Below are 25252 nucleotides of genomic sequence, written 5' to 3'. Positions count from 1 at the left end.
CTTAATGGTCTCTCAATGCAGACCTACACACAGAATGGCATGTATATATGTACCAACTCTGGTCCTCTACGGCTTCTGTAAGTTACTTTATCTTCAGTTCAGATTTTAATAGATTTGGTAATTGAAAAATGTGTGACAGTGTCTAGGTGTGTGTGTGTAGTATATGTGTGAAAAAATGATTTTGTGTATGAACAATAGCTTTTTATTAAATCACTCCAGATATACATTCCATAAGAATTACACAAAAGATATGTTTCTAAATCTGTTTTCTCAATTTCAGGTTTGACCCCTGTCATCTTGGTCTCTCCGCCACCCTCAGTGGTGGTCCATCCTGGGGATAATGTCACCCTACAGTGCACTGATGTCCTTAAAGGACCAGGGCACGTTGCCTGGTTCAAACAAGTCAACGTCTCAGAGCCTCTGTGCATCGCATCGATGTACAGCTCTCAGCTGTATGTCAAGCATCACAATGGTTTTCAGCCCAGCCATATGGAAATGTTCATCAACAATACAATAATCTTCCTCAAAATCACAGAGGTGGATGTAGCTGATTCTGGTCTGTACTTCTGTGGAATGTACGATCAATACTTCATCTTCACCAACATGACTTTCCTGATGGTTCCAGGTAATCTTTTCAATTATTTCTCAGCTGTGACAACTGAATGCTATGGAATGTTGTGCTGCAGATATGCACATAAAAGAGTTGGAAACAAGTTAGCTTTCAATCAACTTTTATGTAGCTGGAATATTAAACTCTCTTATTCATCCAAAAGGTTACAAGGATTCTGACAAAGAGCCAGAACAATGTTCTGAAGGTATGCTCAGTCTGTTATTGTATGGTGAAAATCATTTAAAACATCAATTTTAACCCATATCTTTAATCTGAGCTAGTAATTGTTAGATTAATGGGGTATAGTTTAACTATTGGTCTTGTAAGACAGGATGATGATGGAACCATGTACCTCCTTCCCCTGGTTGTGATCCTGGCTGTTGTGACGGCTGTTCTACTGATAATCATCCTCATCCTGGTCCTCAAGACCAGACGAGATACAAACAGACACAACACAGGTAGAAGCCCATTTCATGATAATATGCGACCTGTGAACTACACTTCAAATGTGAACATTTTTCCCATGACATACTGCACACTGACAATCAGAAGAGACAGTGTGCTCACTAGAATGGAATGATCCATTATTCCCTTCTCTCTTCTCTCTTTTATATCATATTCAGGACCTGATTCTCAAAGACAACCACAAAATGATCAGGTAAATACTGTATCGTTAAATACTCTATTTTAGGTGACATTAGTTTGTAAGCAATTCAGGAACAGAAAATTACAACTGCAGCCTATTTCATGATGTTTGCAATCTACAGAACCAAGATCCAGATGCATTGAATTATGCTGCCCTGAATTTCACCTCCGAGAAGAGGAAGATGGAGAGGAGAAGAGAGAAAGAGCTGGACCCCCATGTAGTGTATGCTGCTACAAGATGATAAAGTGGAGGAGGATGGAAGTTTGGTTGGCCATATCTTTGAATACATTGATTTGCCATGTCTTTGAATACAAGTTTAAATCTTGCTACATTGAATCTGTGTAGTTATATTAAATGGACTGAAATGGATTTAAATGTAAATCAATCAATCTCTGCAGTGTATGTTTGCTAGTTGTCCTTCAGGGCTACTGTAAGCCCTCTCCAACTAAGTCAGGCCACACAGCTCCATAGTACAGGAGGATGGAAGAGGAGGAAAATTGGTTGGCCATATCTTTGAATACATTGATTTGCCATATCTTTGAATACAAGTTTAAATTTTGCTATATTGTATGTGTAGATAAATAAATGTTTTGAAACGTAAATCAGAAAATATCTCTGTAGTGTTTGTGAGTTGTACCTCAGGGCCACTCTAGCTCTCTCCAACTCAGTTAGGCCACACAGCTCAGTGGTTCAGGGTGTGGTTAGAGAGGAGAAGTCAAAACACAACTGTTTAATGGCTGTAGAGGAGTTGCCTCTGTTGGCCTCTCTTAACTTAGATCTCTGTTGTGTGTGTTAGTGATTTGGTATTTTTTTATAGGGTGACCCTGAGGGCCAAAGTACCCAGCAGTGTTTGTCACTTCTAAAGACAAATAAAGAGTTAAAGCAAAATTGCCTTTGTCATGATGTTATTCGTCCCTTAGTATTTCCTCTCTCTCTCTCTCTTTCTCGCTGTTGAATCTCTTTTTTTAATGGGCAAAGTATTTAAGTGACTGTAAATGCAGGGATGATTTAAGGGGGTTAGACAGTGACACTGACCAACTGTTATTTTCCACTGTGGTGAGCCTTACATGCATCATTATCTCTCTGTCTCTCTGTCTCTCTCTCTCTCTCTCTCTCTCTCTCCTAAAGACAAAAATACCTGCACCACAGGAAGGCTGGCCTTCAGTTCTCAGCTCTCTCCACACCTCTCAGTGCATCAAAACCACACACGTTCTTTTCACACCTCTCTTCATCTGTTCATCTGGAAGATAAACTCCAGACCTCTCCCCCTCAGTTAAATGTGCTAAGGACACTCTTTAAAAAAAAGTCCTATCTAGAACCTGATAGGGTTATTCGGCTGTCCCCAAAGGAGAAGCCTTTGGAGAAGCCTTTTGGGTCCAGGTAGAGCCCCTTTTGGTTCTATGTTGAACCCTCTCTGAAAAGGGTTTTAGCTGTAACCAAAATGGCTATCCTATTGGGAAAGCTAAAAAAAACACTTTTGGAAACAAACAAGTTAAAATAATTTTTACGTACCCTGACCTGCACACAATACCCCATAATGACAAAGCAAAAACTGGTTTTTATAAATGCTTGCAAATGTATTAGAAATAAATGACTGAAATATCAAATCTATATGCCAAAACCAATAAGTATTCAGGCCCTTCACTCAGTACTTTGTTGAAGAACTTTTGGCAGCGATTACAAAGTCCTCTTGGGTATGACACTACAAGCTTGGCACATCTGTATTTGTACAGTGCATTCGGAAAGAATTCAGACCTCTTCCCTTTTTCCACATTTTGTTACGTTACAGCATTATTCTAAAATTGATTAAATCGTTTTTTTCCCTCATCAATCTACACACAATACCCCATAAAGACAAAGCAAAAACAGGTTTTTCAAAATGTTTGCAAATGTAAACAACAGAAATATCTTATTTACACAAGTATTCAGACCATTTTCTATTGAGCTCAGGTGCATCCTGTTTCCATTGATCATCCTTGATGTTTCTACAACTTCATTGGACATTCAGAGATTGTCCCAAAGCCACTCCTGTGTTTTCTTGGCTGTGTGCTTGGGGTCGTTGTCCTGTTGGAAGGACCAATCCTTTCCTGCATTTGCAGCAGCTAATGGGGATCCATGACAAATACAAATACAAATACACCCATGGAGACAGGAGTGATCAGTGTGAGAACAGCCCTGAGGCTGGGTCTCCTACACAGAGCTGTGTTTACAACCTCCCCAAGAGGAACCTCAGCCTCTCCGATGCTGGGACTTACTACTGTGCTGTGGCCTCATGTGGGGAAATACTGTTTGGGAATGGGACCAAGCTGGATGTTGAGTGTGGTCACTCTGATGATCCACAGATGAGAATCCTGGTCCTTCTCTCCGTCATAAGAACTGGAGTTCTCCTGTACTGTCTGACCATGTTCTTCATCATCTACCCCACCAGGAAATACATCAAAGATAGATGTTGATCGACTTTTTGCATTAAATGTTGGAAATATTATCACTATGTATTGAAAATGAATATTTATTGAGATGTTTTATCTAATGACCTGCGACCTTGTTTATAAAGTTGGATGTCAGTTGATTAAATAGCTCTTCAGAAATCCCTGAGTATGCTTCTTCTTTTAGTACTAATACATATCCATTTAAACAACTGACTGACTAAAATAGACTTGTTTCTTCTTTTGTGTTCTGTACAGTATGTCTGTATGAATGTGTGCAGAGGGCTTCTGCAGACACAACCTACTGATAAATACAAAACCCACCCATTCATGCACCCACACAGCGAGATGTTCACAGGTACCTGCACACTGTGGTCTGTTGTGAGCACAAAACAAGTCCGTCTCTACGCTTTGGACAGGCCTGCTGGCCTTTTACACACCCTGTGTCTCTATGTGGTTTTCAGCAGGATGTCTATGTGGTGTCACTCTGTTTTCTCTCTTTCTTTCATTGTTGTTCACAACCATGACAATTAGCATCATAGTCCACTTATATACTGTATGCCATGTAGCCTGTATCTTGTCACTTACAAAATCATAGGTTTAATTCATTCAAACTACAATAATTTGTTTACAGAGTTTAAATAAGAACTTGTATTAATGTATACTAGGCTACAGTGAAGAGGCCTACCAACTGAGGTACACCCCTACCAAACTCTCAACTAGTAGCCTACACTTGAGTTAGTACATGAATGACAGGGATAAGACTGACTTTCATTCTGTAGGTCTTTCCCCCATATACCCTCACAGTAATGCTTCACCCATGTTTAGCCTACATACAATACATTACCAAAAGTATGTGGACACCTGCTCTTCGAAAATCTCATTCCAAAATCATGGGCATTAATATGGAGTAGGTCCCCCCTTGCTTTTGTAACAGCCTCCACTCTTCTGGGAGGATTTTCCACTATATGTTGGAACATTGATGCGAGGACTTGCTTTCATTCAGCCACAAGAGCTTTAGTGAGGTCGGGGGCTGATGTTAAGTGATTAGGCCTGGCTCACAGTCGGCGTTTCAGTTCATCCCAAAAGTGTTCGATGGGGTTGAGATCAGGGCTCTGTGCAGGCCAGTCAAGTTCTTCCACAATGATCTCGACAAACCATTTCTGTATGGACCTCGCTTTGTGCACGGGGGAATTGTCATACTGAAACAGGAAAGGGCCTTCCCCAAACTGTTACCACAAAGTTGGAAGCACAGAATCATCTAGAATGTTATTATATGCTGTAGCATTAAGATTTTCCTTCATTGGAACTAAGGGGTCTAGCCCGAACCATGAAAAACAGCCCCAGCCCATCATTCTTCCTCCACCAAACTTAACAGTTTTCACTATGCATTCGGGCAGGTTGCGTTCTCCTGGCATCCGCCAAACTCAGATTCGTCCGTCGGACTGCCAGATGGTGAAGCGTGATTCATCACTCCAGAGAACACGTTTCCACTGCTCCAGAGTCCAATGGCGGTGAACTTTACACCACTCCAGCCAACGCTTGGCATTGCGCATGGTGAATTTAGGCTTGTGTGTGGCTGCTCGGCCGTGGAAACCCATTTCATGAAGCTCCCGAGGAACAGTTCTTGTGCGATCATTGCTTCCAGAGGGAGTTTGGAACTCGGTAGTGAGTATTGCAACCGTGGACAAATGATTCGGCACTTGGCGGTCCCGTTCTGTGAACTTGTGTGGCTCTTCAGTAAGGCCATTCTACTGCCAATGTTTGTCTATGGAGATTGCCTGGCTGTGTGCTCGATTTTATACACCTGTCAGCAACGGGTGTGGCAGAAATAGTAGAATCCACTAATTTGAAGGGGTGTCCACATATTGTTTAAATATAGTGTATGTATCTGTGCACAATGAAGGACTGCAATTCATGCATCGTTCAATAGGGTGCAGCAGTGTACTATTATGGAAGACCCCATGACTGCCTCAATAGTAGAGTTGGCAGCAACTTGTAGAAGTTGTCAAAAAAGTTCACTAATTTGATGAACAATCATTGAACTCACTTTTCTGTGGAATCTCATGAGTCTAGTAGAAATAGTGGTCCAACAAATTATACAATAGACAATATTATTCTGAAGTCGCGTCATCTGGATTTTTTGGGGGGCAATTTAGATAACTCTTTTCTAACCTTAAACTAATTCTCCTGACCTGTCACATTAATACTCCGAACCTGCCATGTTAATTATCTTAACCTGCTGTGTAAGTTCTCCTAACCTGCTACAAAAAGTCTGCAGACCAGTCCTGAGAACAGCCTTGGTTTCCACTAATGCGATACAGCCTCACACTGGCTTGCCTGCTCTTTCTCTTTCTCTTCAGTGTTTTGCACATAGAAAATCCTAGCCTATTCATCGAAGATAGGCCCTGCTTTACTGAAGTTGCTTGACATTGCAAGCCAAGAAATTGCAATATACAGAATTCTATTGCGAGTTACAGCATTTGATTTTCCCATAGATAGGTCTAGCGCACGGATTCAGGTGCCTGACTGTCTGCCTGCCTTCCCTCTCTCTCCGTCCATCGCTAGTTCGCTAAGAAGGATGCCAGTGTTTATGTTCTCAAGCCTAGTTCACATTACCCATAAGGACTCTGTTATGTTGCGCTCTGCAGTGCAAGCTAGCTGGAGGAAAAAATAACTAAACAAAACATGTTTTATTATCACCTGAAACAATATATTTTTCCTGTTTTGAATGAAAAGGTATTTTGCAATATCCCAAAATAAATGTTATCTCTGACAAGAGACTTGCGTTAGAAACACTACACTTGTCCGTTCCATATAGTTGGGCAAGACTCCGTGAAGATTACATAAGGTGTAATGAAATACATCACAATGTGTACAGGCATTAGAAGTACAGTAACTAGTCAGTTTCCTCCGTTCTAAAAATACTGAATCTTAGGAGTCGATTCCTTGCGGAAGTCAGGAGTAGAGGAATCACTTATTTTGGTGTAGACTCTCCACCACTATGTCAAAGTCATTAACAGTTGGAAAAATCGTAGAGAAAGGCAAGCGACAGCAGCAAAGTCCTGTATGACAATAATTTGAGAAGTTAAATGATAAGGAAATGCTAACTTTGCGAGGTGGAATTGAGATACAGTAATAGTAGTACAGGTGCAATGCTTAGCCATCTGAAAGGGACGCACCGTGAAACCCAAAGCGTTGCTGGCAGCAGCAATGCTGCATTGTGAATTTACATGAAATTTGGGACATTTTGTCACGCCCTGACCTGGGGTGTGACTAGGGTGGGAAATCTATGTTTTCTATTTCTTTGTTGGCCGGGTATGGTTTTCAATCAGAGGCGGCTGTCTATCGTTGTCTCTGATTGGGTATCATACTTAGGCAGCCTTTTTTCCCTTTGTTTGTGGAATCTTGTTTTTGGTACTGTGTTGTATGCCCTACTGAACGTTACGTTTTCGTTTTTGTATTTATTTTGATTTTGTTTCGGTGTTCATCTAATAAAGAATGATGTACGCTTACCACGCTGCACCTTGGTCCGATCCTTCCATCAACGAACGCAACACATTTTTCTTATTGTTTTAATGGAAAACCAATAAACAAATGTCATTTAAATGTTAACAATTGTTTTACACATTTATAACATGTTATAAATCTATTTCAGCTTCATAGAATAGCCAGGATCTGACAGGTCAAACTGTCCTCCTCATAGGATCATTACTACTTATGTCAAATAAGTAATCATGAGCCACAATCACTCAAAATGAAACAGGTAGTAGAGTGATATTCTGAAGACAGTGATGTGTTTTTGTGTGTAGTTTTTTAATTGAGTTCCAGGAAGTCTTTGCATAAGTAAGGTACACAACCTATTTCTTCAAGTCATCTCTCCTCTGAAATGTTTATTTCTTTTTTCTTTTTTACCCCTTTTTCTCCCCAATTTCGTGGTATCCAATCAGAAGTAGTACCTGTCTTGTCTCATCGCTGCAACACCCGTACGGACTCGGGAGAGGCAAAGGTCTAGAGCTATGCGTCCTCCAAAACACAACCCAACCAAGCCACAATGCACATCCAACCCAGAAGCTAGCCGCACCAATGTGTCGGAGGAAACACATTGATTCGGCACTTGGCGGTCCCGTTCTGTGAACTTGTGTGGTTCTTCAGTAAGGCCATTCTACTGCCAATGTTTGTCTATGGAGATTGCCTGGCTGTGTGCTCGATTTTATACACCTGTCAGCAACGGGTGTGGCAGAAATAGTAGAATTCACTAATTTGAAGGGGTGTCCACATATTGTTTAAATATAGTGTATGTATCTGTGCACAATGAAGGACTGCAATTCATGCATCGTTCAATAGGGTGCAGCAGTGTACTATTATGGAAGACCCCATGACTGCCTCAATAGTAGAGTTGGCAGCAACTTGTAGAAGTTGTCAAAAAAGTTCACTAATTTGATGAACAATCATTGAACTCACTTTTCTGTGGAATCTCATGAGTCTAGTAGAAATAGTGGTCCAACAAATTATACAATAGACAATATTATTCTGAAGTCGCGTCATCTGGATTTTTTGGGGGCAATTTAGATAACTCTTTTCTAACCTTAAACTAATTCTCCTGACCTGTCACATTAATACTCCGAACCTGCCATGTTAATTATCTTAACCTGCTGTGTAAGTTCTCCTAACCTGCTACAAAAAGTCTGCAGACCAGTCCTGAGAACAGCCTTGGTTTCCACTAATGCGATACAGCCTCACACTGGCTTGCCTGCTCTTTCTCTTTCTCTTCAGTGTTTTGCACATAGAAAATCCTAGCCTATTCATCGAAGATAGGCCCTGCTTTACTGAAGTTGCTTGACATTGCAAGCCAAGAAATTGCAATATACAGAATTCTATTGCGAGTTACAGCATTTGATTTTCCCATAGATAGGTCTAGCGCACGGATTCAGGTGCCTGACTGTCTGCCTGCCTTCCCTCTCTCTCCGTCCATCGCTAGTTCGCTAAGAAGGATGCCAGTGTTTATGTTCTCAAGCCTAGTTCACATTACCCATAAGGACTCTGTTATGTTGCGCTCTGCAGTGCAAGCTAGCTGGAGGAAAAAATAACTAAACAAAACATGTTTTATTATCACCTGAAACAATATATTTTTCCTGTTTTGAATGAAAAGGTATTTTGCAATATCCCAAAATAAATGTTATCTCTGACAAGAGACTTGCGTTAGAAACACTACACTTGTCCGTTCCATATAGTTGGGCAAGACTCCGTGAAGATTACATAAGGTGTAATGAAATACATCACAATGTGTACAGGCATTAGAAGTACAGTAACTAGTCAGTTTCCTCCGTTCTAAAAATACTGAATCTTAGGAGTCGATTCCTTGCGGAAGTCAGGAGTAGAGGAATCACTTATTTTGGTGTAGACTCTCCACCACTATGTCAAAGTCATTAACAGTTGGAAAAATCGTAGAGAAAGGCAAGCGACAGCAGCAAAGTCCTGTATGACAATAATTTGAGAAGTTAAATGATAAGGAAATGCTAACTTTGCGAGGTGGAATTGAGATACAGTAATAGTAGTACAGGTGCAATGCTTAGCCATCTGAAAGGGACGCACCGTGAAACCCAAAGCGTTGCTGGCAGCAGCAATGCTGCATTGTGAATTTACATGAAATTTGGGACATTTTGTCACGCCCTGACCTGGGGTGTGACTAGGGTGGGAAATCTATGTTTTCTATTTCTTTGTTGGCCGGGTATGGTTTTCAATCAGAGGCGGCTGTCTATCGTTGTCTCTGATTGGGTATCATACTCAGGCAGCCTTTTTTCCCTTTGTTTGTGGAATCTTGTTTTTGGTACTGTGTTGTATGCCCTACTGAACGTTACGTTTTCGTTTTTGTATTTATTTTGATTTTGTTTCGGTGTTCATCTAATAAAGAATGATGTACGCTTACCACGCTGCACCTTGGTCCGATCCTTCCATCAACGAACGCAACACATTTTTCTTATTGTTTTAATGGAAAACCAATAAACAAATGTCATTTAAATGTTAACAATTGTTTTACACATTTATAACATGTTATAAATCTATTTCAGCTTCATAGAATAGCCAGGATCTGACAGGTCAAACTGTCCTCCTCATAGGATCATTACTACTTATGTCAAATAAGTAATCATGAGCCACAATCACTCAAAATGAAACAGGTAGTAGAGTGATATTCTGAAGACAGTGATGTGTTTTTGTGTGTAGTTTTTTAATTGAGTTCCAGGAAGTCTTTGCATAAGTAAGGTACACAACCTATTTCTTCAAGTCATCTCTCCTCTGAAATGTTTATTTCTTTTTTCTTTTTTACCCCTTTTTCTCCCCAATTTCGTGGTATCCAATCAGAAGTAGTACCTGCCTTGTCTCATCGCTGCAACACCCGTACGGACTCGGGAGAGGCAAAGGTCTAGAGCTATGCGTCCTCCAAAACACAACCCAACCAAGCCACAATGCACATCCAACCCAGAAGCTAGCCGCACCAATGTGTCGGAGGAAACACCGTACACCTGGCGACCTGGTCAGCGTGCACTGCGCCCGGCCCGCCACAGGAGTTGCTAGTGCGCGATGAGACAACGATATCCCTGCCGGCCAAACCCTCCCTAACACGGACGACGCTGGGCCAATTGTGTGCCACCCCATGGGCCTCCCGGTTGCAGCCAGCTGCGACAGAGCCTGGGCTCGAACCCAGAATCTCTGGTGGCACAGCTAACACTGCGATGTAGTGCCTTAGACCACTGCGCTACCCGGGAGGCCCCTCCTAAATCAAATCAAATCAAATGTATTTATATAGCCCTTCTTACATCAGCTGATATCTCAAAGTGCTGTACAGAAACCCAGCCTAAAACCCCAAACAGCAAGCAATGCAGGTGTAGAAGCACGGTGGCTAGGAAAAACTTCCTAGAAAGGCCAAAACCTAGGAAGAAACCTAGAGAGGAACCAGGCTATGAGGGGTGGCCAGTCCTCTTCTGGCTGTGCCGGGTGAAGATTACAACAGAACATGGCCAAGATGTTCAAATGTTCATAAATGACCAGCATGGTCAAATAATAATAATAACAGTTGTCGAGGGTGTAACAAGTCAGCACCTCAAGAGTAAATGTCAGTTGGCTTTTCATAGCCAATCATTGAGAGTATCTCTACCGCTCCTGCTGTCTCTAGAGAGTTGAAAACAGCAGGTCTGGGACAGGTAGCACGTCCGGTGAACAGGTCAGGGTTCCATAGCCGCAGGCAAAACAGTTGAAACTGGAGCAGCAGCACGGCCAGGTGGACTGGGGACAGCAAGGAGTCATCATGTCAGGTAGTCCTGAGGCATGGTCCTAGGGCTCAGGTCCTCCGAGAGAGAGAAAGAAAGAAAGAGAGAAAGAAATAATTAGAGAGAGTATACTTAAATTCACACAGGACACCGGATAAGACAGGAGAAATACTCCAGATATAACAGACTGACCCTAGCCCCCGACACATAAACTACTGCAGCATAAATACTGGAGGCTGAGACAGGAGGGGTCAGGAGACACTGTGGCCCCATCCGACGATACCCCCAGACAGGGCCAAACAGGAAGGATATAACCCCACCCACTTTGCCAAAGCACAGCCCCCACACCACTAGAGGGATATCTTCAACCACCAACTTGTCTACAAGTCTACTGCAGGGTCCTCTGGAAGAAAACCAAAAGAGGAGGAACCTCCTTTTGATAGATTCCCTCCTATGAGAGCAACATTCACCAGAGAGTGATTGGCTGAGGTTTCCAATCAGTGATGCAGTGGATGTTTCTCCTCTGAAATGTTTTGTCCTCTTTCAGACGTCTCCATATCATGCCACTCACACCCACCTACACACAGAGAACCAGTTCACAGGTACACTGTGGTCCGCTCTAAGCAAGATGAGGCCGTATCTACCCTGCTACCTGCACTCTGTGTCTCCTTGTGGTTTTCAGCAGGATGTCTATTTGATGTAAGTTTGTTGTTCTTACAATCTTTACTTGTTGCCACTGACAATTTGCAGCCGTAAATCTACTCTGATATGTTTATAGTTATCTGAAGTCAGTTCCAAACCACAAGGACCTGCTAATGAACTCTGTTTGAACCTTCTGAGTTAACAATCTCAGTCCAGGGGGAGGGACAAGTTACCGATGATGTCATGGGAGAATTTTCAGTACATTCCCAATCAGACATTTATTGTGAAGCACAAAGTCTACTGCAGGGTCCTCTGGAAGAAAACCAAAAGTGGAGGAACCTCCTTTTGATAGATTCCCTCCTATGAGAACAACATTCACCAGAGAGTGATTGGCAGAGGTTTCCAATCAGTGATGCAGTGGATGTTTCTGTGAATGATAGGGAATGAGACTGCCATACAATTGATTTGTTTTATCCTGTCATCTGATTAAATGATATGGTCAAAAGAGTATATGTTATCTTTAGGGGCTCTTGATTTATCTTAACTAGTGCAATGGAGACAAGATAGCCTACATTAAATGCACCTAAAAAAAGTGACTGTGAGAACACAAATGGTAAACAAATAGAAAATAACATTTTCACAAAGGTCTGACCAGAGTGAATTGGAGAAATACAAACCACAATTTCTTGCACAACCATTCAGGAGTCAGGGTACAATACAAGATCAAAGGTTGTCTGAATGAGGCGTAAACAAAAATGACGCGTCCAGTTCGACCAATCACCAATAACCCCATTGTTGAAGTGTTGTACACATGGCTAGACTTTTTCCACTCAAGGTGATACCTTCAAAGATGATCACACTGTGTGTGATATTTCTCCTCCTTAAACAAATGGGTAAGTCAAATTGTTTTATTTCTCTGCTTGTGTGATGTGTACCATAACATGTTTTATTGGGTACTGATATTACAGTCGATTTCAGGCATCCACCTAGAATGATAGCATTTTTAAGTATGTGCTGTCTAATATATGTGAGTAGCAAAGCAATTTATGTTGTTGTTGTGTGTGTTATAGATCATGTTCCAGCTGTAGCACAATCCTCAGCCATTCGTCTCGTATCACCCAATGTTGGAGACACAGTGACTTTGCACTGTTTCTATGAAGGTGACATGGCAGTAACATTCTCCTGGTACAAGCAACCCTTTGGAAATATTCCTCGCCTCATGTCAACATTTTTTTTAAAGTATGATAGTGACGCTACATTCTACCATGAATTTAAAGGTAACCCTCGCTTCTCAGTGGAAAGTGATGAAGGAAAAATTTACCTCAGAATCTCAGACATGGAACTCTCTGATTCAGCTTTATACTACTGTGGGAGCTCTTATGGAAACAAGCTGGAGTTTGGAGAAGGAACCATTCTCATTGTGAAAGGTACAGAGAGAATTCTTATTTTCAGATAGTTAAAAATCTTAGATTATACACAGAGTGTAGAATAATAGCTAAAGGAAATGGAATTATTGTGACAATCAAATGTCTAATCTAATAAGTATAATACACACAAGAAACACAGAAATCCTTCAGTTTAAGCTAGAGATATCATTTTTTTTTGCATTTGGTGAGTCTCAAACCACTGCAACTGTCTATCTCACTCTTCCGCATCTGCAGTGAAAAGTGACAGAGCTAGAGCTGTGTTTGTCAGACCATGAGACAATTCACGAAAATCCGTCTTCTCACAAAATCTAGTGCAGTCTAGTGCATGGAGGTATATATGGAGACTGTTTACTGCCAAAAATAAGGGGTTAAATAAATAAATAAAATAAAAATAAAATAAATTTATAAATAATATAAATATATATATATATATATATATATATATATATATATATATATATATATATATATATATATATATATATATATATATATATATATATATTATATCTCTCAGACAGAGGACAGACACTTCGGAGCAAACTTCCTTATGATCTTTGGTGGGGGGGGACTATCTGTTGTTCCATGTAGTGAATATGTTATTCAATGTGTTTGTATGTGCTAATAGCAGTAAAGCCAAGTACAATTTTCAATCAAATAAAAATGTTTCATATTTTTTTGTGGGATACTTCAAGGGGTCTTAAAATTAAAAATCAAATAGCAACATGATCCTTGGTATAACCTTCTTAAAACAATTCCATTTAGCTTAGTAGAATCCCCCACCCCCTCCCCCGACGTAGACAGGGCTTAGACACTTTAGTAAAAAAAAGAAAGGGGTTGTAAAATTTTTTATTCTTATGGGTTAAGTATTGTCATAATGAGATCCTATCATTATTCAACAAATGTTAGGTAGGGATGTTTTGGATATTCAAAGGATTTACTGACATCGGCATTGTGCCAAGAAGCCGTGCGGCCTGGCGGGATCGTGTTTCGGAGGACGCACGGCTCTCAATTTACGCCTCTCCCGAGTCCGAACGGGAGTTGCAGCAATGGGACAATGCTGTAACTACCAATTGGATATCACGGAATTGGGGAGAAAAAGGGGTAAAAAAATGTAAAATAATTTTTAGGTAACCCTCGTTTCTCTGTGGAAAGTGACAAAGGAAAAAAATCACCTAAGGATCTCAGACATAGAACTCTCTGATTAAGCCTTATACTACTGTGGGAGCTCTTATTGAAACAAGGTAGAGTTTGGAGAAGGAACCATTCTCATTGTAAAAGGTACAGAGAGAATTCTTATTTTCAGATAGTTAGAAATCTTAGATTATACACAAAGAGTGTAGAATAATAGCTAAAGGAAAATGAATTATTGTAACAATCAAATGTACATAAAAGGTTGATGTCCTCTAATTAGCCTAATAGACAAACAAAACATACAAATCCTTCAGTTTATGCTAGAGATATCTGTTTTTTTGCATTGGATGAGTTTCAATCCACTGCAACTGCCTATCTTGCTCTTCCGCATCTACGGTGAAAGGTGACAGAGCTAGAGCGGTGTTTGTCAGACCATGAGACATTCTGAAAATCCGTCTTCTCACAAAATCGTCTGTAGTGTTCGATCGGTTTGGCCTACAAACTGTTATGGCCTACCCCTCTATGGAACGATGGGACAATACTGTAACTACCAATTGGATATCACGGAATTGGGGAGAAAAAGGGGTAATTTTTTTAAAAATAATAACAAAAATTCAAAATATTTCCTTATTTTCAGGTTCAGAGTCCAACAGTAAGACAGTTGTACATCAGTCTGTGTCTAAATCAGTCCAGCCAGGAGACTCTGTGACTCTGAACTGTACAATACACACTGAGACCTGTGCAGGAGAACACAGTGTCTATTGGTTCAGACATGGTTCAGGAGAATCCCGTCCAGGAATTATTTACACCCATGGAGACAGGGGTGATCAGTGTGAGAAGAGCGCTGAGGCAGAGTCTTCCACACAGAGCTGTGTCTACAACCTCCCCAAGAGAAACCTCAGCCTCTCTGATGCTGGGACTTACTACTGTGCTGTGGCCTCATGTGGGGTGATACTGTTTGGGAACGGGACCCAGCTGGACATTGACCGTAAGTGATACTTCTGACATTGTGTTTTGTTATAATCCAGATTGCAGGCAAGGTGTCATTCAGTTACTTTTGTTTTTCTCTTTCATACAGAAATCTTTGTTTTCTGTATCATTCAGATATCTTTGTCTCTCTCTTTCATTCAGATATCTTTGTTTATTTTATATCATTCAGATATCTTTTGTTTTTCTATATCATTCAGATATCGTTATTTTTCTATATCATTCAGATATCTTTGTTTTTATATATCATTCAGATATCTTTTGTTTTTCCATATCATTCAGGTATCTTTTGTTTTTCTATACCATTCAGGTATCATTTGTTTTTCTATATCATTCAGATATCATTGTTTTTCTATATCCTTCAGATATCTTTGTATATGAGAGAAGCAAGTATGACTCTCAGATCAGGCCGAGTCTTGTTGGTGTCTCTAACATTGTCATAGCTTTATTCCTCAGTGTCTCAGTGTCTCTATCCCTATTTGATATCTCACAGATGGTTGTAAGGAGGACCATCTTCTGTTCATGTATTGCCTTGGCGTAGCGTTGGGTTTGTGTGTCCTCCTCATCATTGTCCTTACTTGTGTTTTGTACAAGATGAGCAAGTGCATAGGTAAGCAATTTTATTGTGCAAGATACAATATGCTTATCAATTGTTGGTACAGTTACATTAGTTGAAATGTTTAGGTCAAAATTGGTCATAAAGTCTCTTCATTGTAGGATGATGATGATAATGATTATATTGATTGATGTGTTTGATTAAAAGGAACGCACCCTCAGCCATGTGCTCCAACAGTCCCCAGTCATGATAACCAGGTAACCTGACCTAACACTTGTTTAGTTGTTGCTGAATCAATGTGTTTTTCCTTCAATCAAAATATGAAAATATACATTTTATTAGAAGTTTTCTTTCACAATACCACAATGTTTAGTCTAATACCAAATATTGGATTTGCATTTTTGCTATTGCTCTCAGGATCGAGGTGTTGACACACTCCATTACGCCGCTCTGAACGTCGTCCACCAGAAACCAAAGGCCGGGAGACAGAGGAGCGCCATGGAGACAGACACTGTGTACTCTGGTGTGAGACGCCAAAACATGGACTGAAACGTGAAGTTTTCCTCTTTAATAACCTGAATTGATTTTGTGTGTTCTACACTGTATGCATAATTAGGGGTTTTTCAGTGTGTTACAATGACTTGTAATCTGCCAAGCTCATTTTTACATTGACACTGTTGTTCAATTTTGATCAAATAAAACATTAAACTGCTTTCATAAAGAGGAATTGCTTGATTAGCATTCATATTTTTGTCGTTACAGATTCAGCGTGCAACAAACATCTCAAGCCTATGCTCAATGTAAAAAATATGGTTGGTTGCATAATAACTCTAAATATGTATCTATTGCTGGTGTTTTAGCCTCTCAAACTGTCTTCTTTTAGCTGTATCCTGTATCACAGCTCTCTGTGGTGTTCTGACTGCCCTGAATAGATTTTCCACTCACGTAAACTCAACTCTAACCCCCAGCAATGACCGTTAATCCTAACCACACTCTCTCTTTACACACCTCTGTGCATCCAAACAACAAAGATCCATTTCACTAAGAACACAATTCTGGCTCTCCATGACAGTGGCGTTCAGACTTTTTTTTCATGAGCATGGCCTTACCTCTATTACAGCATATTGGATGACTGTCATTCACCCAGTTCAATGTAACAGCGATTGGTTTAGGCAATTACATGGTACTCAAATTGTCCCTATACCCATCATGAGGTTGCTACAACCTAGCCTATGAACGAAAGTTTACAACGTAGGTGCGCACAGATTGAGAGACAAATTTGAGGTGATGGACAGTGACCCATGGACAGACAGTGACATTCAATATGCCTTGCACACTCTTGCCTTCATCTAGCTGAACAAGGAGAAAATCATTAGTCCAACAGTTGCAAATGAGAGTTTCTATTGGACATATTCAAGTATGTTAATCCCCTTTTTGTTCTGTTTGCTACCATTTAAGAAACATTTTTCAACAGAATCGCTTGTGGACTTCAATGCACAACACATCAGCTGTATGTGACAAGGGGAAAAAACCTTTCCAAGCCAAACTGCTACACACAGCCTACATCGTTATTAGCTAAAGTAACGCCATAGTCAGCATAGCTAATAGAATTAACGCGTTAGTAAACTCTCTACAATCATGGAGTAACGTTAGTGTACAGTCAGTAAGCAGTTACCAAAACCAAAAGCTTACCTTGACTTGGAAGATTGGAAGAGTTCCAGTATTGTATTGGATAGTCATAGCCAGCTAGCTAACATAGCATCCCGCTGTTTGAGTAGGGTGTATCAGTAGGCTAAACTAGCTAGTTGCATTTGCTAGCTATGTAAGTGAAACTGAAAAGTGAAGGGGGGAAAAAATCCTTCATTTTGGAAGAAATGTATTTGTTCAAAACTGTTAAACTCTTGTCTTTCTCTCTTTGAGTCAACTACTCACCAGATTTTATGCACTGCAGTGCTAGCTAGCTGTAGCTTATGCTTTCAGTACTAGATTCATTCTCTGATCATTTGATTGGTTGGACAACATGTCAGTTCATGCTGCAAGAGCTCTGATAGGTTGGAGGACATCCTCCGGAAGTTATTGTAAATACTGTGTAAGTCTATGGATGGGGGTGAGAACCATGAGCCTCCTAGGTTTTGTATTGAAGTAAATGTACCCAGAGGAGGACGGAAGCTAGCTGTCCACCAGCTACACCATGGTGTTACCCTACTGAGTGCTGTTGAAGCTACTGTAGACCTTCTTCGGAAAATACTATGTTTTAATCAATTATTTGGTGACGTGATTATATTTAGTATAGTTTTATCTAAAAATTATAACTTTTTAAATGTTTTTATTTTTATGAAATCCACTGAGTAGGATGGTCATCCCCTTCCTCCACTGAGGAATCTCCACTGCTCCATGAGATAAGTAAAGGAATATACTTTGAACAGAATTGATATGGTTGAGAGACTGATTTCAAATATGACAATGTTCCCGTCGTAACTGAGCAGTTTTCACAAACTATTGACAAAATGTGAATATGTATAAGTGCCCCTTGCAGAACTGCAATCCATTTCTTTTTCAACAGGGAGCAGCAGTAAACATGGAAGTCCCCAGAACTGCCTCAACAGTAGAGTTGGCAGCAACTTGTAGAAGTGTTCAAAATGTCCACTAATTGGATGAAGTATCATTAACAGCGTGCTTTTCTGTGATAGTTCATATGTCTAGCCAAAATAGCAGTCAAACTTAAGCCAAAAATGTAAATTACTACTAACCTCAACATAGTTATAATAACGTGTAGCTTAGTAACAAGGAGCAACAATCACTCAAAATGAAACAGGTAGTAGAGTGATTTATATGATGAAGACAATGACTCATTTGTTGGAGTGTGTAGTTTTGTAATTGAGTTCCACAGAGTCTTTGCGTGAGTAAGGCACAAAACCTATTTTTTCAAGTCATATCTCCAATGAAATGTCTTGACCTTCTTTTAGACGTGTTGATAGCGTGACACTCACATCCCCCCACACACAGATAACAAGTTCACAGGTACTTGCGGTCTGCTCTAAGTACGAGGCCTTATCTAGGCTTTGGTCAGGCCTGCTGGCCTTGTACACACAGGTCCCTCCTACCTGCTATCTGTGTCTCTGTGGTTTTTAGCAGGATGTCTAGCTGTTGTTTTCGCATTTGTTACTGTTGTTCATGTTGCTACTGACTGCTTGCAGTCACAACAAACCAGTTCTTTATGAAGTTACTCGCATATATATAGTCATCTGAAATCAGTAACAAACTGCAAAGAACTGGTAATGAACTCTATTTGAACGCTCCAAGTTAAGCATCTCATGTCATGTGTAATACAGAACCATCTATTCTATAGCTATGGGATCAGGGGAAGGGCCATTTTAGGATGATGTCATGGGAGAACTAGTACGTTCTCAATCAGACAAGTGTTCTAGGACTACTGCAGGGTTCTCTGTAAGGAGACCAATAGAGGAGGATCCTCCTTATGATAGATTGCCACCTATGAGAACCACACCAACCCGAGAGTGATATAGAGTGGATAAAGTGTGTCAGGTGTATTAGTTACATTAGGTTCAAATCAAATGTTATTGGTCGCATACATATATTTATCAAATAAAATAAAATAACATTTTATTAGTCTTCACTTGTGCCGAAAACAACAGTGAAATGTGAAATGCTTACTTACGAGCCCCTAACCAACAGTGCAGTTTAAAAAAAGTAAGGATAAGATTAAGAGATAAAAGTCACAAGTAATTAAAGATCAGCAGTTAAAAAATAACAATATATACAGGGAGGTGCCGGTACAGAGTCAATGTGTGGGGGCAACAGTTAGTTGAGGTAGTATGTACATGTTGGTAGAGTTATTAAAGTGACTATGCATAGATGACAAAAGAGAGTGGCAGTGGTGTGGAGAAGAGGGGGGGGGGCAATGCAAATATGCTGGGTAGCCATTTGACTAGATGTTCAGGAGTCTTATGGCTTGGGGGTAGAAGCTGTTTAGAAGACTTGATGCTCCGGTACCACTTGGACCATTTAGCAGATGTTATTGCGGGTGTAGAGTAATGTTTGTCTTCCTAGCTCCTTCAGTGCAGTAATATTTAACAATACACAAAAATACACACAAATCTACAAAGTAAAATAATGGAATTAAGAAATATAGAAATATTGGGACGAGTAATGTCGGATTGCGGAGTATAAATATGTATATATGATGTGATGTATAGACAATATGGACAGTATATGGATAGAATATGTAGTATACCGGAAGAATAGTATATCTCCAGCAATAGTTCATTAGGATAGGCCTTGACTAAGTATACAGTGCATTCGGAAAGTGTTCAGACCCCTTGACTTTTTCCACATTTTGTTACGTTATAGCCTTATTCTAAAATGGATTAAATTGTTGTTTTTTCCTCATCAATCTACACACAATACCCCATAATGACACAGCAAAAACAGGTTTGTGGAATGTTTTTCAAGTTTATAAAAAATTTAAAACTGAAATATCACATTTACACAAGTATTCAGACTCTTTACTCAGTACTTTGTTGAAGCACCTTTGACAGCGATTACAGCTTCAAGTTTTCTTGGGTATGATTCTACAAACTTGGCACACCTGGCTTTTGGTAGTTTCTCCCATTCTTCTCTGCAGATCCTCTCAAGCTCTGTGAGGTTGGACGGGGAGTGTCACTGCACAGCTATTTTCAGGTCTCTCCAGAGATATTCAATCAAGTCTGGGCTCTGGCTGGGCCACTCAAAGACATTCAGAGACTTGTCCCAAAGCCACTCCTGCGTTGCCTTGGCTGTGTGTTTAGGGTTGTTGTCCTGTTGGAAGGTGAACCCCAGTTTGACATCCTGAGCGCTCTGGAGCATGTTTTCATCAAGGATCTCTCTGTACTTTGCTCCGTTCATCCTTCCCTCAATCCTGACTAGTCTCTCAATTCCTGCAGCTGAAAAATATAGCCACAGCATGACGCTGACACCACCATGCTTGACTGTAGGGATGGTGCCTGGTTTCAGACGTGACACTTGCATTCAGGCCAAAGAGTTCAATCTTGGTTTCATCAGACCAGAGAATCTTGTTTCTCATGGTCTGAGAGTCCTTTAGGGGCCTTTTGGCAAACTCCAATTTACTGAGGAGTGGCTTCCGTCTGGCCACTACAATAAAGGCTTGATTGGTGGAGTGCTGCAGAGATGGTTGTCCTTCTGGAAGGTTCTCCCATATCCACAGAGGAACTCTGGAGCTCTGTCAGAGTGACCATCGGGCTATTGGTCACCTCCCTGACCAAGGCCCTTCTCCACGATTGCTCAGTTGGGACGGGCGGCCAGCTCCAGGAAGAGTCTTGGTGGTTCCAAAATTCTTTCATTTAAGGATGATGGAGGCCACTGTGTTCTTGGGGACCTTCAATTCTGAAGAAATGTTTTTGGTAACCTTCCCCTGGTCTGTGCCTTGATACAATCCTGTCTCGGAGCTCTAAAGACAATTCTTTCGATCTCATGGCTTTGTTTTTGCTCTGACATGCACTGTCAACTGTGGGACCTTATATAGACAGGTGTGTGCCTTTCCAAATCGTAGAAACATCTCAAGGATGATCAATGGAAACAGGATGCACCTGAGCTCAATTCCGAGTCTCATAGCAAAGGGCCTGAATGCTTATGTAAATAAGGTATTTATTTTTCCTTTTCTTTTTTTGGTTTTCGCAATGTCATTATGGGGTATTGTTTGTAGCTTTTTACTGAATCCATTTTAGAATAAGGCTGTAACGTATCAAAAAAAGTCAAGGGGTCTGAATACTTTCAGAATGCACTGTACATATGAAGTGGGTAAAACAGTAAGTGAACATAACTTAAAATGACCAGTGTTCCATTAATAAAGTGAGCAGTGTTCCATGACTAGGTACGTACTGTAGGGCAGCAGCCTCTAAGGTGCATGGTAGAGTAACCTGTTGGTAGCCGTCTAGTGACAGTGACTAAAGTTCAGGGCAGGGTACTGGTCGGGGGCTGGTGGTGACTATTTAACAGTCTAATGCCCTTAATTAACCTCTTATGGACAATATCCAATGGTAGCGCCTGGCGCGAAATACGAAAAACCTTCAAAATGCTATAATTTCAATTTCTCAAACATATGACTATTTTACACCATTTGAAAGATAAGACTCTCCTTTATCTAACCACATTGTCCGATTTCAAAAAGGCTTTACAGCGAAAGCAAAACATTAGATTATGTCAGGAGAGTACCCAGCCAGAAATAATCACACACCCATTTTTCAAGCTAGCATATATGTCACAAAAACCAAAACCACAGCTAAATGCAGCACTAACCTTTGATGATCTTCATCAGATGACACTCCTAGGACATTATGTTATACAATACATGCATGTTTTGTTCAATCAAGTTCACATTTATATAAAAAACCAGCTTTTTACATTAGCATGTTTTGTTCAGAACTAGCATACCCATCGAAAACTTCCGGTGAATTTACTAAATTACTCACGATAAACGTTCACAAAAAACATAATTATTTTAAGAATTATAGATACAGAACTCCTTTATGCAATCGCGGTGTCCGATTTGAAAATAGCTTTTCGGTGAAAGCACATTTTGCAATATTCTGAGTAGATAGCCCGGCCATCACGGCTAGCTAATTTGACACCCACCAAGTTTGGCACTCACCAAACTCAGATTTACTATAACAAAAATTTGATTACCTTTGCTGTTCTTCGTCAGAATGCACTCCCAGGACTTCTACTTCAACAACAAATGTTGTTTTGGTTCGAAATAATACATAGTTATATCCAAATAGCTCCGTTTTGTTCGTGCGTTCAGGTAACTATCCGAAGGGTGACTCGCCGGCGCGTTTCGTGACAAAAAAAATAAAAATATTCCATTACCGTACTTCAAAGCATGTCAAACGCTGTTTAAAATTTTTCTCGTAAAATAGCGATAATATTCCAACCGGGCGACGACGTATTCGTTCAAAGAAAGAAAGAAAAACATGGAGTCATCACATGCACGCGTGCGCCAGTGTCATTGTTCTCAGAAGGACCACTCTCCAAAACCCCTGCTGTTTTTCGCCCAGAGACTGCAGAGCTATCATTCCACGTTCTGGCACCTTCCTAGAGCCAATGAAAGCCTTAGAAAATGTCATGTTACAGCACAGAGGCTGTATTTTTTGATAAAGAGGGACAAGAAATGGTCAGATAGGGCACTTCCCGTATAGAATCTTCTCAGGTTTTGGCCTGCCATATGAGTTCTGTTATACTCACAGACACCATTCAAACAGTTTTAGAAACTGTAGAATGTTTTCTATCCAAATCTACTAATTATATGCATATTCTAGTTACTGGGCAGGAGTAGTAACCAGATTAAATCGGGTACGTTTTTTATCCGGCCGTGAAAATACTGCCCCCTATCCCAAACAGGTTTTAATATAGAAGCTGTTTTTCAGTCTCTTGGTCCCAGATTTGATGCACCTGTACTGACCCTGCCTTCTGGATGGTAGCGGGGTGAACAGGCCGTGGCTCAGGTGGCTGAGGTCCTTGATGATCTTCTTGGTCTTCCTGTAACACCGGGTACTGTAGGTGTCCTGGAGGACAGGCAGTGACCCCCGGTGTTGCGTTGGGCAGACCGCTTCACCCTCTGGAGAGCCCTGAGGTTGCAGACGGTGCAGTTGCCATACCAGGTGGTGATACAGCCCGACAGGATGCTGTCAATGGTGCATCTGTAAAAGTTTGTGAGGGTCTTATTGGCCGAGACAAATTTCTTCAGCCTCCTGAAGTTGAAGATGCTCTGTTGCATCTTCTTCACCACACTGGTTGTGTGGGTGGGACATTTCAGATTGTCAGTGATGTGTATGCAGAGGAACTTGAAGCTTTTCACCTTCTCCACTGCGGCCATGTTCGATGGGGGCTTGTTCCCTCTGTTGTCTCCTGAAGTCCACGATCAGCTCTTTCGTTTTGTTGACATTGAGGGAGAGGTTATTTTCATGGCACCACTCCTGTAGGGCCCTCACCTCCTTCCTTTAGGCTTTCTCGTTGTTGTTGGTAATCAGTCCTACCACTGTTGTGTTCAGTTGAAGATGTGCGCGGCTGAGGATGCACCCTTGTGGGGCCCTTTGTTGGATCAGTCTAGTGGTGGTGTTGTTGCCTACCTTCACCACCTGGGGGGTGGCCCGTCAGGAAGCCCAGGACCCAGTTGCACAGGGTGGGGTTCAGACCCAGGGCCTCGAGCTTAATGATGAGCTTGGAGGGCACTATGGTGTTGAAGGCTGAGCTGTAGTCAATGAACAGCACATTCATTCATTCATAAGGTGGAGGTGATACAGTATGATCCTTAACTAGCCTCTCAAAGCACTTCATGGTGACAGAAGTGAGTGCTAAAGGGCGACAGTCATTTAATTCAGTTACCTTCACTTTCTTGGGTACAGGAACAATGGTAGACAACTTGAAACAAGTGAGGACAACAGACTGGTATAGGTAGAGATTTAATATCTTATCCAGAGCAACATCAGAATGGGGCTGCCTTTGTAAACTCAGCCTTAGATTCAACCTTTCCATCAAATATTTTTGCCAAGTAGGGAGCAAGTAGGTTTAAGTGCCTTGCTCAAGGGCACATCCACAGGTTTTTCACCTAGTCGGCACAGGGATTTTAACCAGCAACCTTTTGGTTACTGGCCCAATGTTCTTAACTGCAAGACAAGACATGTTCTATTTATAACAGCCCTCCTATGAGTCATCTGGAGTACTGTAACTTTTGAATGACCTGTTCAAAATAAAATACGTTTTCTTTCAAATACTTTAGGTACACGTGGTTTTGATTGTCTTCTGCAATGGAGGCAAGATAAATCAAGTGTAACTAAAGTAAGTTTGAGAAAACAAATAGCCTACTATTTTGACCCAGTGTTCTCCAGAGAGGTGAGAAAACAAACAACCTACTATTTTGACCCAGGGATCTCCAGGGAGGTGAGGAAACAAATAGTCTAATATTTTGACCCAGGGCTGTCCAGAGAGGTGAGAAAACCACAAACCACCAAACAAGCAAAACCTTCAAGACAGTTACTTGCATTCTACAGCATCTTGTGTCTCAGAGAGTCCAACCAGTAGACTGTGCGACTCTGTAGTGTGCAATAGACCACAAGACCATGGTCGTCTGAATGAGGCGTCAAGAAAAAAGATTGGGTCCAGTTCAACCAATCACCCATTAGCCCTTTGTTGAAGTGTTGTATACATGGTGTCACTGTTTATGATATTTCTAAATCTCAAAGGAATGGGTATATAACTTATATATTTCTATACTTACGGAATGTGCACCCCAAAAAAGGCATAGGTATTTCAAGATTATTCACAGTTTGAGGCTATTAACACTCAATTTGTTGTATTTTGAGGTGTATAATGGCTAATAATGGCTAATATTTTGAATACAATAGGTCATGTTTTTTTGTGTTTATTCTAGATCATGTTCTAGCTGCGACTCCATCCTCAGACATTCATCGCATATTAGCCAATGTTTCACTGCACTACAATTTCCCAAATAAATAAGCAGCTTTATCAAGCTAATATTTGA

At 40.8% G+C, this 25252-nt stretch overlaps 2 protein-coding genes across 4 annotated transcripts in view; one reads left to right on the top strand and one right to left on the bottom strand.

Annotated features, from left to right (window-relative positions):
* Positions 1–25252, bottom strand: part of LOC106608706 (immunoglobulin alpha-2 heavy chain-like) — a 61671-nt gene that overhangs the window by 24430 nt on the left and 11989 nt on the right. Inside the window, exon 3 of the mRNA XM_045722580.1 lies at positions 17783–17791. Coding sequence (XP_045578536.1) covers positions 17783–17791 — 9 coding nt within the window. The remainder of the gene's footprint in view (positions 1–17782; positions 17792–25252) is intronic.
* Positions 12306–16423, top strand: LOC106608737 (uncharacterized). 3 transcript variants are annotated; one of them, XM_045721720.1, is made up of 7 exons: positions 12311–12485; positions 12663–12752; positions 12870–13019; positions 14791–15141; positions 15634–15750; positions 15904–15953; positions 16114–16423. In XM_045721720.1, exons 1-7 carry the CDS (start codon positions 12404–12406, stop codon positions 16243–16245), a joined length of 972 nt encoding a protein of 323 aa, XP_045577676.1. In that variant the 5' UTR covers positions 12311–12403; the 3' UTR covers positions 16246–16423. The 3 variants fall into 3 exon arrangements, with proteins under 3 accessions (XP_014062317.2, XP_045577676.1, XP_045577677.1); XM_045721721.1 differs by having other exon boundaries at positions 12392–12485; positions 12663–12777; XM_014206842.2 differs by having other exon boundaries at positions 12306–12485; positions 12663–13019.

The sequence above is a fragment of the Salmo salar genome, chromosome ssa07 (genome assembly GCF_905237065.1).
Source record: "Salmo salar chromosome ssa07, Ssal_v3.1, whole genome shotgun sequence".
NCBI classification, from domain to species: Eukaryota; Metazoa; Chordata; class Actinopteri; order Salmoniformes; family Salmonidae; genus Salmo; species Salmo salar.
Note: the sequence above shows the minus strand (reverse complement) of the source record. Positions and strands in the feature narration are given on the sequence as shown.

Bases quoted from the DNA above. Each gene is read 5' to 3' on its own strand.
- LOC106608737 (XM_014206842.2), top strand. From the start codon at position 12,404: ATGGCTAGACTTTTTCCACTCAAGGTGATACCTTCAAAGATGATCACA. The intron at 12,486-12,662 runs GTAAGTCAAATT...TGTGTGTTATAG, and splicing joins TCTCCTCCTTAAACAAATGG to ATCATGTTCCAGCTGTAGCA. The intron at 15,954-16,113 runs GTAACCTGACCT...TATTGCTCTCAG, and splicing joins TCCCCAGTCATGATAACCAG to GATCGAGGTGTTGACACACT.